The 13965-nt window shown below is 37.2% G+C and overlaps 1 protein-coding gene across 1 annotated transcript; it reads right to left on the reverse strand.

Moving 5' to 3' along the window:
• Positions 1-1946: 1946 nt before the first annotated feature.
• Positions 1947-10842, reverse strand: hsd17b3 (hydroxysteroid (17-beta) dehydrogenase 3). Its single transcript, XM_062417868.1, has 11 exons — positions 10660-10842; positions 4454-4500; positions 3999-4074; positions 3755-3862; positions 3525-3592; positions 3215-3259; positions 3069-3103; positions 2644-2725; positions 2461-2526; positions 2192-2341; positions 1947-2102 (listed from the first exon to the last, which is right to left on the reverse strand). The coding sequence occupies exons 1-11, from the start codon at positions 10808-10810 to the stop codon at positions 1947-1949; spliced, it is 984 nt and encodes a 327-aa protein (XP_062273852.1). The 5' UTR covers positions 10811-10842.
• Positions 10843-13965: the final 3123 nt, after the last annotated feature.

Consider the following 13965-nt stretch of genomic DNA (forward strand, 5'->3'; position numbering starts at 1 on the left):
GTTTAAAAAAATGTATTCATAATACTTTCGAGATTTACCCATCACATAAATATTAATACAAAGAGACATAAAATAACATCAATACATTAGAGTATGTCAAAGTGTCCAAAAGATTCAAATATCTGAGTTAATCTACCTAAACACATTAAAGTATACAATTCCATAATACAAAAACAAACATAAATTATAGACTTTTAATTCACTTTAATAAGTTCCATTTGTATCTTATTCAAACTAAAGTGTTACACTAGACTTGGTTTTATTTTACCCTTAAACTGCCTTTAAATTGTTTATTGTTTAATTTCTTGTCTATACTTGCAAAAGTTCTGTAACCATTTTATTGGGTGTCATATGAGATAAATAAATGCTTATCCTCATGTGAAAATGTCTTGCTTTTATTAAAGTCAGGCCAAGCATGGATCATCTAAGCTCAGGGTGACTCTGACCTCCCTCCTTTTGCTCTCTGTTTCTCAAGCCACTTTTCCTATTCCCTGCACTATCTCTCATGGGGAGGATCATTCATCACGGCTGTCTAAACAGCCTGGTCAGCCCATGATTAGTGATTCTTTTAGGTCAGACGTCTTGGTTGCACATACTAATTCAAATGGTGTGTGTGTCTGCATCTGCATATGTACTGTATGTGCACAGATCTGCGTCAGGGAAAGCTTGTGTATGCTTTAAACACTGTACATCATTCGGTGAGCAGCAGGCTATCAAACCCAGGTCTCCTGTGTATCCCATTTCTCAGGATCCAGGTCGGAACTCATCAATTCTCTTCCGCCCCAACTGGTTTTGTGGATATCAGAGTGGTGACTGACGACACAACTAAGTCGTCTGGTGGTGTATTCATCTGATCGAATGTTTCCTCCATCTCGGAGGGGACAGGCGAGTTCTAATGGGAGTTACAGGTGTGTTTGTGTTAGAGTGGTGCGTGTGTGGAGGTGAGTAGCAGAACAGGACGGCGCCTCCAGTTAAACAGAAAAGACGCCAGACTCATTATCATTCATATTCTTAGGACTATAAGGAACATGTTTTTTTGAGTCAGATGGTGTAATTTTCATTTAAAGGACAAAAGAATGCTTGTATGAAAATGTAGTTTAAAAAAAATAAACATTTAAAAAAAAATGTACATACCTGTTGAAAGGTATGATTTGGAGTACTAATAGTAGTAAAGGTTTGAGGGTTTTTGGATATATTTAGATATGTTCTGTAATTTGGTTTCTGGTGTTTGGTCGTTGAATGAAATGTCAATAAGTGTTATGACCTCATCATTTTTGTCTATCATCAAGAAAACAAAAAAGTCAACTCAGCATTCATCACTGAGCAAAGACTTACCAACATCAAAAACATCTCATGAGCAACTACAGCTGCATTTGACCAACATGTAAGTTTAAATATGTTGAGGGACATACTGACTTCACATATACATAAAATAACAAATTGCCAGTGATTTATAGCAAAATTAGAATCTATTCATTTTATCTAATAAAATGGAGAAGACTGATCAACAAAAATGACATGTTCAGGAGTCAAAGTAAATCAAACAATATAACATTTGAGACAAAACTGCACGTTATTGCTGAGGAGTTTTGAAACTGAGCTCTCCTGGGTCTATGATGCCACCGAATGGCAAATTTCTGTTTTTTTCTAATGCCAGAGACAACTTTATATATATTTGGATAAAGCAGAGGTTTTAAAGAGAAAGCTGATTTAAAAAAAAAAAATCTAAACCTTAGTAATTGAAAAAAGGTTATGAATCTGAAGGTTTTTCCTGAGGGTGGCTTACCTAAAACAGAACAAAAGAAATACCAAAATCATAGTATTGCTTACTAAACTATCTAATAATAATAGTATAACTTTCACAAGTTACAAAATCCAGTTCATCTCTACATTTAAATGGGAGAAAAATTTGTCAACACCAGCTCCAAAATCAAAACTTTACATTGCTATTCCAGGTTATTTGTATCTTCCATTTTCAATAGCTGCACTTGATGTGGAGGTTGATATCTTCTGTGCTGTTTTTTCCTGACATAGTCTTGTGAGATGTTTAGCATACAGTCTGCATAGAGAATCTTGCGAGGAATGGATTGTAGTAACCAGCCCTGTATGCACACATCCATATTCACAAGGACAAATTAGTTTCCTGCCATGTTAATTGGCATTATCAGATGATTGTGCCAGTGAATCTTACCAGGACTGTGTGACAGACGCTGCCGTATGTTTTGTCTCCAGCTCTGAGATGATGCAGAGAGCTCTTTACAAAGTCCTCCGGTGACAGGGTAACTATGTTGGTTTGCTGGAAACCTGCCATTCGAGTGGAGACCCCAAATGGAGCCACTGCCTGAGAAAAGAAGGACAGAGAGAAAGATAAAGTTATGAGAAGATTTTTCTTTTTAATGACTTTTAGGTTATCAAGTCATCATATCTTTGTCCTGTGAGTCTCAATAAGAATCAAAGTACCTGTATAATAATCCCTTTATCTTTGTACTCCGCTTGAAGACCTTGAGAAAATCTCTCCACAAACACCTATAAGAGAAAGGTGATGATGCACACAGTCACACACAAATGCACATCGCACACACATCAGTGATCATACAAAGTGAACCAGGGGAATTAGAGGTGTAATGGTGACTCTCTATTCACCTTAGATGCAGAATACAGAGAGTACATGGGGCAAGGAATAGAAGCAACTCCAGACGAAATGTGTACAATCACTCCTTTCCCTCTGTAGATGAAGAATATTCCCATGCACACACATACATGCAACAGTGAAAGAGAACAGAAATTATCTCTTACATTTGTGACTAGAAACCCCTTGTTAATCTGCACATTTGTAAAATAATTTTTGTCTTTACTTGACTATGGAAGGTGCAGAGAGACAGGAAACAGCTGGAGAGAAGGGTATGACATGCAACTAGGGCCTGTGTCTGGACTTGAGCTGAGAGATATTGTGGTTCTGTGGTTTACATTTCAGACAGTAGACTAGGCTAGTGGGCACCACTGATTAACTTGTAACTGTCTTATTGCATTATATGTTACATTTAATAAAGAAAACATGGATATGAAACCTGTTCTCCATGCCTGGAAGGATTATTTTGCACATCTGTAGAAAAAAAGCAAACATTTTCTTATTTGAAGCAAATTTATGGATTCACAGAGTTAATTTGTTTTTTTGTTTTTTAAGTAAAGTAAAAGTAAATACACATTCTTTTACCTTGACTGTAGTCTTCACGTTGCAGTTGATCACCTTTATAATTGTCTGAAAGAATAAATAAACATGCATTCCTATTACAAGGAAGCTGTTGTTATTGATAAGGGAAAGGAAATGTTAAAGAAAAGATACAAAGTTAAGTTAAGAAAGTGAAGAGTTTAATTATCTGTGTGACCATCTGAAGATCAACATTTGGGTGAGGAAACTAGCATTTAAAGTAACTTATCGCTAATGCAAACAGAAATAGATATGGGAACAATTTATAGGTTAGTGGCTATTTATCTATAGTATAAGCTACTAAGGCACCACTGACCTGGTCCAGCTCTGTAGACTCAAGGAATTTGCAGGGGATGATACTGGGCAGCATGCCTACATTATTGACTGGAGCAGAAAAGCAAGACGATTCTGTTTGATTTGGGGGTAGACTACAGCAGTAAAGTAGCCACTATCATTATCCTAAATAACAATATTTTTCTTGTGTTTGGTATCTATAGACCAAATAATGATTCAAACATTGCATGAAGGAATGGAAAAATGTCCAACCTAAAACTCCAATATTCAGGTCCTTCAGCTGATCCTCAATTTCACTGAACACATTTTCCTTTGTGAAGTCTGTCACTACCACTTTCACCCTCTGCCCTGTAGCGTCACCTATGAAGAGTGAATAAGTGTGAAGTCATATACTGTATGGCACTCTTGCATATGACAAATAGCACAGTTGTAAATGTAGTTACATATTTATAAGCAGACTCAACACATTGGTAACTATAGAATTTAATTTTCTTACTTATTTCCTTTGCTACCTGGTCCAATGTTGCTTTGGTTCGACTCATGATAACCACATTCATGCCTTGCTCTGCCAGCTAGGGGAAGCAACAGTCAAGTGGTGGACAGAAGCAGAGAAAAAACATACAAATGTCAGTGAGAAATCAGCAGGCCTGTGTCAGATAAAATATATTTAAAGGATAGGTTTGTCTTCAAGTCTTCAAGTTAGGTGCCTTGGCCAGTATGAACAAGAGGAATGATTGCATCAAGAAAAACATCTGTCAGTGTTCATTTGGGAACCTGACTTTTGCTTTACAGTAGACTTGAAAAACAGTGAGCCTGTGCTTTAAGCATTTGACAATACATTAAGCAAGTTGTGCAGCATGAACTTAGGTGATAAACTGAAGTTAGTTGTTATATTCTGCAGTACAGAAATATGTCTTACATGCAAAAAAACTAAAACAAACAATGACTTACTGCAAATGCATATGCTCTTCCTATGCCCTCTGAAGCACCAGTCACCACTGAAACAGGGATACAGAGTGCTGCAAATTAATGCCAACAGTTCTCACACTTTCCTGCAGTTCCCATTCTAAACACTGGGAGCACTGTGAATCAATGCTGTACTAGGTCATCTACTCCTCCTCAGCTGTCAGACAAATCCATGGATTGTATTTATTTGTAAACACTGCACCCATCTTGTTCTAACAGACTGTACTGATACACCATGTTCCCAAGTTCTGGTAAATAATCTGAAGAGAACGGACAGGAACTGCTTGTTTCTGAGTACTCGCTACGCTCCCATTTCCCCATGACCCTGATTACCAAGATCACAGGCATTTTTCTTCACTGTGTTCAAACATAAAGAGATGTGCATACACGTTCACCTGAGCTTGCTTTTTATGTTTGACTAATGCCAAATAAGTTCTTTAAGACTGCTTGATCACCGCTCAGGTATGAGGGGCTCAGATTTAGCCTCTTTTATGTGTTCAGTTGAATAAACAAATTGAATGCGCTTTACAAATGTGTTCACATTTTTTCCTGACACATTGAGAACAGCGTCAGATTACAAATCTCTCATCTCTGCTGCCCCCCCCCCCCCCGCCCCCCCCGCCCCCCCGCTTCTTTTCCTGTTAAGTGTTGTATAAACAAAGTTTATAATTATATTACTGTAAAATATTTATATAAAAAAAGGCCTTATATACTGAGAATAACTCAATTATATGCTAAATTCACAAGAAAATGCCAACAGTGTCTTTCAAATCTAGCACTGCATGTATGCCATTTGCAATGACAACTTTGACATATTTACCACTTGAAATGTGTGGTAATCTTTTAAACAATGGATTTTCGTATCAGACAGAAGCAGACAAAAGCTGGTGTTCTGTCAAATATGTTTCTCCATCAGTTGGTGTTTTCTCTTTCTCAAATAGACAAAGGTCTGCCTAGTCCCAACCAGACTATTCTGTGATATTACATTTCAACCTAACTTTACTCTTACTCTACAACTCCTATTTAAGCACACCTAAGATCCCAACTGTGAAGGGCAATTGTACAGAAAACAATATTGGAGGTTGAAGAAAAAATTTGCCTGAAAAGGATTTATTTTGCCTGCTGAAATGACTGTAAGATTCACTGATGAATTTAATTAGCTGTAGTGACTAGCTAGCTAACAAACTTCAACTCTGTGAGTCGGTTGAAAATGTGTCCAATTGACATCTTAATCTTAATATGCATTTTATGGCCTTACACATGTACAATTTGTGGAACACTGTCACACTTTTTGTAATATACCTGACATAAAGGGTTGGTTTACCCCAAATTACCAAATAAATCATATTTTCTCAACTACCTCTAGCAGTACGTAGACATACTGATAGTTTCGGTTTTATTTGCCCAGGTGCTGTGATGTATTTCTGTTGATATCATCATATTTACAACAATTTAAAAATTCAATGGCAACATGCCTTTCAAGAGTCAATGTCCCAGGGAGTGGTATAGCTTTTAATGTCTTTATCCCAGTGTGGTCTTTGTCCAGAGTAATGGTGACCCTGGCAGAAATCTTAAAGACATCTTGTCTATATGGGTAGACACCACCACGGATACAGTCACTGAGGTAATACATACAGATTTTCTTTGTGATTTGTGCGACCCAAACGCTTAATTCCCCTGTGACTATTTTAATAGACCTAGAAATTAAGCAACATCCACCTCTGGTGTGGTCCCTGTGTATCTGGCCTTTTTTTCCAGACCTGGTCTTGATCCAATGTTCCCTCATAATGACAGAATCCCCAGTTATTCAAACATTATTGAAAAGGTTAAGTTGATTGCCAAGCAGCTGCAAGTAATCACTTTAGTATTGGGGATATATTTCACTCTAGTGTTTGCTATCAGCAGTGTACTGAAACTGCTCCCCTTAGGGTTGCAACAGTGTGGTTTCTCTAATGTAATATTTATATGTTGTGAGTCAAACCAGTGATACCACTGATAATACTTTATTGGGAAGGCACTGGATTTGCATAATGAAGACTGGGGCTGCAAGGATTGGTCAATCAATCAATCAATCAATCAATCAATCAATCAATCAATCAATCAATCAATCAATCAATCAATCGACAGCAAATTAATGAGCCCCTATTTTATAATAGCTTAATTGTGTAAGCCATTACTCAAGTGACAATGCCACAAATTCCCTGGGACCAGCTTCTCCTATGCGATGATTTTTGGCTTTTTTCCTGTTTCATATCATTGTAAACTGAAATTATTTGGGTTGTGGGTGGGACTTTGTTAGTCAGAAAAAACAAGATATTTGATGATGCTGCCTTAGGCTCTGGGAAATGGTCAGGGTCATTTTTAACAATTTTCTAACATTTTATTGGCCAAACAATCAATTAATCGAGAAAATAATCAGAATCCCAATTTGAGACTGCACTAATATTTATTGTCTTCTACTTATCTAACAGAAAGTTTTGAATGTCTGTTGGGTCTGTTGTACAGTTTGTAGGACTTCCACAAGGCTTAATACTTGGTCCAGTTTTGTTCAGTCTACCAAGCTGTATGTGGTATGATGTTGTTTTTGAATAATACAAATTAATGTCTGAATTTTGGTATATAGTATATTATATTATTATTATTATATATAGTATATATAATTATTATATAATTATATATCGTAAAGAGCATGGTGCAGGATTGTGACATTGCTTTTGGCTAGTTCTGTTGTCTTCATCAAACTATGACCCTCTGCATGCACTGGGCCAGATTGCAGCAGTATGGGAAGCAGTTGTGATAATGGTCAGTACCCCAACGTGGCGACTTGAGACTAACAAGCGTCTCTGTATGACATCTAACGTGATTTAGGCACTTACAGAACTGTGATGGTAAACAGAGCGCTGATTATTATATAGACATTCCTTGTGTGATTGTTGTGCCGTGTGTAGGTACACTGAGAGCTACTAAACAAGAGTCAAATTCCATGTATGTGTAAACATGCTTGGCCAATTCAGATGATTCTGAAGGCTAAGCTCCTGATATACTAGATGATCCATGTTCCAACCCTCATATATGGTTGAGAGCTCTAGTGCCCAAAAAAATGAAAAATGTGCCTCTTTCACACATTGTCTAGACTCACACTTAGGGTCAGAGTAAGGAAGTAGTAGCAAAACGGCTTCACACTGAAAAGTTGAACTATTTGGGCATCTAATCAGGATGCCTCCTTGTAGAGGTATGTCCATGTGGGAAGAGATCTTGTGACACACCCATAACACAGTGGAGGAACTACATAGTCCATTCAACCTGGCAATAAGTGTTCCCCTGGCTGGGAGGAGGAATATATGGGTCACCTGCTGCTATCAATTCAGACTAAAATGGGAAAAGTCTTTCTGGCATGTTTTAGTTGAGGCACTAACATAGCTCAAAAAGAGCAGTGTCTGCATAACTTTACCCCTGGACCACACGTACGACATCTGCAATTAAATATTCGTGGAATCAGTAACAGGGATCGGGGTTGCTCTAATCTTTGTACAATTTGGAGTCATCAGTCAAAACTCTGAGGATTTTAATAAATGACTCAAGAATATGAGATTAAACATTTTCTCTAAAGTATAAAACATGTTGGTAGCTTCATGATGGCTTTAACGTTTCATATTTCTATAGAAGCTGTGGGGGGGTTATATGGATGTAAGGATTTATCTCTGTTGTAGTTTGTCATATTATTCTAATCCTTTAGATGTTATTGTCTGACAGGTGGCGCACACACTTTTATATTAGCCCAAGGTGCTCATCAATCACTCAATTTAATCTCTCCATTCCTCCCATTGAGTGATTTAGGCAACTCCTGTGTATATGTGGAAGTGTTGTGATGATGCACATTATATGCCTGATGAAGATTGGATAGACAGAAACACTGCAATTCAATAAACATACAGCAGTGAGCAAGACAGTGTGTGGGAGCTACAGTATATATAAGTATATATAAAGTATATACTAATATAAATATAAGAGTATAATGACTATATAAATATAAGAATACATTTCCTGCAATAAAGTACTGTAATATATATATATATATTCTTGAATAGTTAGATAATAGTGGATTATATAATATTTATTATTTTATATTATATTTTTGATTGTATTTGATCATATTTTTGATATTTTGTGTCAAACAAATAAAGAAGTAGACATAGTATTCATTCAGACCATTTTGAAAAGAATCAGCTCTGGCATTTTCTCCTCTGCAAATGAGTTCTAGTCACAGCCTGTGTATGCCTGCAGTCATGCAAAGTTTACACAAGCAATGTTAAGTAAACCTAGCCTTTTTCAAAACCTAAATCTATTTTCTAATATAAAATACATATGTTGTAGGTTTTATTTTGTTTTAATAACTATTTTGTTTGTGTCACATAAGTTGTTTTTGTTTTGGTACCAATTTAATACAATGTTGTTTTTATCAACACAATTGCAGTCCTTTTCATTTTACAGTACCATAATTACTAGTGAAGTATGCAAATGCTGAGGTTCTTCAGCACAGCCAAGGAAAGAAATAATGTTTCTTGGTGTGATGAGCCAAGAGGTCCCAGTAAACAGTGCTTGCCACATTCCTGTTTTTCTAGAATGTCCACATAGCGCCAGGGAACAGTTTTCATTGCTCTCACAGTAACCATCTTGCATGCTGATCCAGTGAGATAGTTGAGCTCAGTAGCAGAATCTTACGATCTCGAGAAGAGTGACAGGAAATGTGTTAAAAAAGTAACAAAAATGAACTAAGATTGGGATGCATTCCTGTTTACAGTTTATTTTGATACAACCACTCAGTGACACAAACAAAACACATTGAAAATACTCAACTCTGAAGGAGAAACAAACTCATGCAAATGTGGTTTCACATTGTCTAGTGAGAAATGAATGCAGAGGGATGGGGTTTATACAGCCCAGAATGTACTTTTCTGATGGCTGTTTTTCCGGTGTGCTGGAATGGAATGGAAGTGGACTATAGAAAGAAAGAAAAGATTAAACCAGTATTCTGCGTTTTTTATGAAGATTTCTTTAGTCATCTCTTCAGAAAATGCCAATAGAAATATTGTAAGTTGTAGACCACTGCTCTGGGACCTGCAGAGAAATGTTTCAGTGCAATTACTGGGCAATTGTCACTATTCTCAAGTTGATTAGAAAGTCTGAATCATTCACCAGCTGGATAATGAAAGTGTGCCTTCCTTATCATCTTTAATCCATTCCATAAATTTACCCAGAAGGCACTTAATTGCACACGTTTGAGGATTTGACAGTTCATTCTGTGACAAGTGATACTGGTTTTCCTCTCTTGTCATAAATAAGTTATATTTAACCACAACCTCACTGGCAGTGAATAATTTGCAGATCTAGAGTGAGAATTTGACACTGATGTACACATTACACAAGCGTACTCTTGCATAACAGCGGAACGTCTTGACAAGTCTGGAACAGAAAAAAACTAATCCAAAGGTTCTTCATGAGTTCAGTCTGGAAAACTATCATAGCTCTTTTTTTCCTTCCTTTTTTACATGCACAGACACATTCTGACACGTGTACTTTGACTCAACAATAAGGTAATGTATCTAGTGCAATAATAATTAAACTTAAAATGTAGTTTTCTGTCACAAAAATATTGAATAAGCTTTGACTGAAACTAACATAAATTGTCCTGATGTTGCATATCCCACCCATATCAACAATGTGATCTATTGTTTGTCACACACACACACACACACACACACACACACACACACACACACACACACACACACACACACACACACACACACACACACACACACACACACACACACACACACACACACACACACACACACACACACACACACACACACACACACACACACACACACACACACACACACACACACACACACACACACACACACACACACACACACACACACACACACGTATCCATCACTTCAGAGGACATTATGTGAACTTACATTAATTTTCTGGAGCCTAACCCTAACTAAAATAACTACTTGCCTAACCCTAACCTTACATTAACCTTAAACCAAGTCTTCACCTTAAAATTACATTACAGGGACTTTCTTTTTGTCTCCAAAAGGAAGATGAATCCCCAACATGTGAAAGTGTAAACAGATTTATGTCCCCACAACATGAAGAACACACATAGAGCTCACCTGCCCACTCTCCCATGTATGAGAAGAAAGACTCTGGCAGTGGAAACCACCCTTTTGGATAAAGCATCCTACTGAAAAGCAGCAGCTTTACTCCGTAGTAGACAACAACTGCAGCACCAAGAGAAATGAAAAACATTTCCATTAAATCCATACTTGTCCTGCACAACAAACTCAGACTGTGAGCTTCTCTGTGTTTGTGTTTGCTCTGAGAGGTTTTTTGTTCAGTGTTTACAGAATGACAGAAAGTGGGAATAACTCTGCGGGAGGACACTCCCCTTTCAAGAACATACACACACATACCGGCACAGACTCTCACTCTAACTCTGATTCTAACACACAGACACTCACACACACACACACACACACACACACACACACACACACACACACACACACACACACACACACACACACACACACACACACACACACACACACACACACACACACACACACACACACACACACACACACACACACACACACACTGGTGCTACTGAGGTGAGAAGTACATGATTCCTTAGAAATTCATCCGTTAGAAATTTATGAGTGATCAAAAATCATCAAAAATATCTATACAAAAAAAAATCTATACAACATTTTCTGTGCTTAGACCTTCAATTCAAATAAGGAAAATCCCCCTTGAAAATTGAAGAAATTGAGAAGGCAAATAAAGGAGGGATTCCCTTTTGTTGAATGACAAAATTATATTTGATTTATAATATAAATGAAGAATGTGATCAGGAGCATGCCCAGCAACTTTAAGTTAACACCAAAAGCAGAACTCTCTGCTCTCTGCACTTTTTTATTATAAACCAATCTGTCTGCTGAAATCTGTTGAAAAAGGGCATTAAAGATAATAATTCATATTCAGCCAATTTCACATGGATACAAACAAATATATAAAGACTCAAGTCAAAATGAACACAATATGTTTTGGTCTTGAATCACATTTACATAGGTGGATAAGACCTTCACACATGTATGTGCATGTGACCTTGTGGTCATGTGCACAAGGACACGAGGTCCATGTAGACAAAAATCCAAATAATATGGAATACAATTGATAAAATATTAACAAATAAACAGTAAATATGATGTAATATAATATATGTCAACATTTCTAGATACAGTATGTGTATGTCAGCGTTAGTGTTTTAACTGCTTGTGATGCCTTTGAGGTGCTTTTGGGGTTTCGAGGGAATAGAATGAGGGTGGGATATCATAACCATTTTCCAGTTATGAAATAACATTATAATTATATATTCTACACAATGTGTACAGTATATCTCCTATGCATTTGTTTACAGTTCATGGCCATAAACAAGTTTTTTGTGACATGTCCTTTTACGAAATATGAACACAATATTCTTAACACCTATTGAAATGATTAGTTCTTGGTTCCTGTGACAGAAATAGAACAAAATTGGCAGTGACGCAGTCTATAACTTTAGGCTATGAAATAAACACTGGCTTTCTGAAACTGTGGGACACGTTTCCTGTGCTGTCCCCAGAAGCTATTTTACATTACGCCAGACTTGACTGGCAGGTGTGATGTCTACTAACTAGAGGAAAGACTTCCTGCTTCTATAAAAGCCTGACGTAATGTCCTCCCTTCACTGTTACAAATACACCAGGGAACCACATGGCCCATCACGTAGGCAGGGCAGAGCAAGTTTTCCTACCTGCTTCACAGACTCTGTTCCTGTCAGTTTTACACAGTTCTTGGACGGCTGTATATAAAAGACCAGACACGCAAAAAATAAATAAGGAATGAGGAATGTGGCTTTCAACTATATCTCTATCTATCCGAGTTAGGGATTTAATATGTGTTCTCTGTGTCTCTGTAGTGAAGCTGCAGAATCTGTTGTTCTTCCTGCCACCATTGATGTCAACTGATGGCCACAACAGCTGTGCCTGAGAGATAGGGAGCCCATCGGCAACAACCTGCAGTTCTTCATCTAACAGTTCACTGTGGCTGTTTCTTCTTTTAACAATCCCCCTTTGCAATATATAAAACTGATCTGCTGACCAAACAGCACAAAACATTTTGCTGTGTAGAGCAATATTTACTGACCAATAATGCAGTATTTCCTGTACATACTTTATAATAAAAGCCACCCAATTGTATACCAGTGAGAAACTTCTAAATCGAAATAGCAACAGCAGCAACATTCTACCATGTCCCTTCCAGCCATAAAATAATTTTCTGTCACAGACAAATTTCCAATGTCGGAATAAAATCATGAGAGTTTTGCTAGATTTTTTGTGTACTCCTGTCATCTGGATCATTTGGTGTGAGGTGGTCAAAAAACTAAGTCTGAGCTGTCTTAAGTCTTAAGTCTTTAGTCTTGGCTCATGCAAATAGTAAAGTTAAATTATGTGAATACTGTCAACAACTAATATGTGCACTCCCTCCAGCACTAGTTTGAAACATCAAATTGGATAGTGAATGTAAAGGCCAAACAAACTCCTCAAATACCATCATACACACATGAATTAACAGCATTATGAGTTGGTGTTTAATTCATTGTGTATGTGATCCACCAACCAGCACGTATTTTGGGAGCGTGTCTATGTTCCCACAGCCCTATGTTCCCTCATTTTGATAATAAAATAAAGAATTACTCCTGTCTTTCAAACATTTTCATAGATGAAAAAACAGGTTAAGGGGGGGGCAGCAATTATTTATGTTCAATAGGGAATGGCTATACCTGTGCTGTGGGAATGCAGGCCTGAGGAAACATAAGGTCTAATTTGGAGGAAAATCCTTGAAGGAACCAGTGTTGGGGAAGCTACTTTGCAAGCGTAGCTTGTAAAACTACATGTAGTTCAGCCTGGCAGTAGTTTGTAAAACTACAGCTAAAAAAAAAGTAGCTTTAGCAACTACTTATACTAATTATACTCATTTAACTCAGTGTTAAATAAATCAACATGTGGTGTATATGAAACAAAATATAATAGCCTACAACATTTTTGGTCAACATACTGTAGGTTCACCATAGACATGTTGGGTATTCTATAGACATGTTGGGTAATATAAAGAGAAAATGAAAACCCTACCCCAATACCCACTTGTAAATCAGAAATGTAAATCAGTCAACACAAAAAAGCTACATTTGAGAGAGAGAGAGAGAGAGAGAGGTATTGCAGAACTCTTTATGAACCACTAACTGAAGTTCAAATTTGTTGAGCTCAGTTATGGTTGACATCTGCATCAAAGTACCCACATATCTCTCGCCACACTATTGAGCAATTTCTTTTCCCTGTGTGAATTGGCATTTTCCACTCTTGTTCAACAGGAGG

This window comes from Scomber scombrus, chromosome 4 (genome assembly GCF_963691925.1).
Source record: "Scomber scombrus chromosome 4, fScoSco1.1, whole genome shotgun sequence".
NCBI lineage: Eukaryota > Metazoa > Chordata > Actinopteri > Scombriformes > Scombridae > Scomber > Scomber scombrus.

Excerpts from the sequence above, each read along its gene's own strand:
- hsd17b3 (XM_062417868.1), bottom strand. The coding sequence starts at position 10,810 with ATGGATTTAATGGAAATGTTTTTCATTTCTCTTGGTGCTGCAGTTGTT. Across the intron at positions 3,863-3,998 it reads CCAGGTAGCAAAGGAAATAA|GTGACGCTACAGGGCAGAGG; the intron begins GTAAGAAAATTA and ends CACTCTTCATAG. Across the intron at positions 3,260-3,524 it reads AGTCTACAGAGCTGGACCAG|ACAATTATAAAGGTGATCAA; the intron begins GTCAGTGGTGCC and ends TTATTCTTTCAG.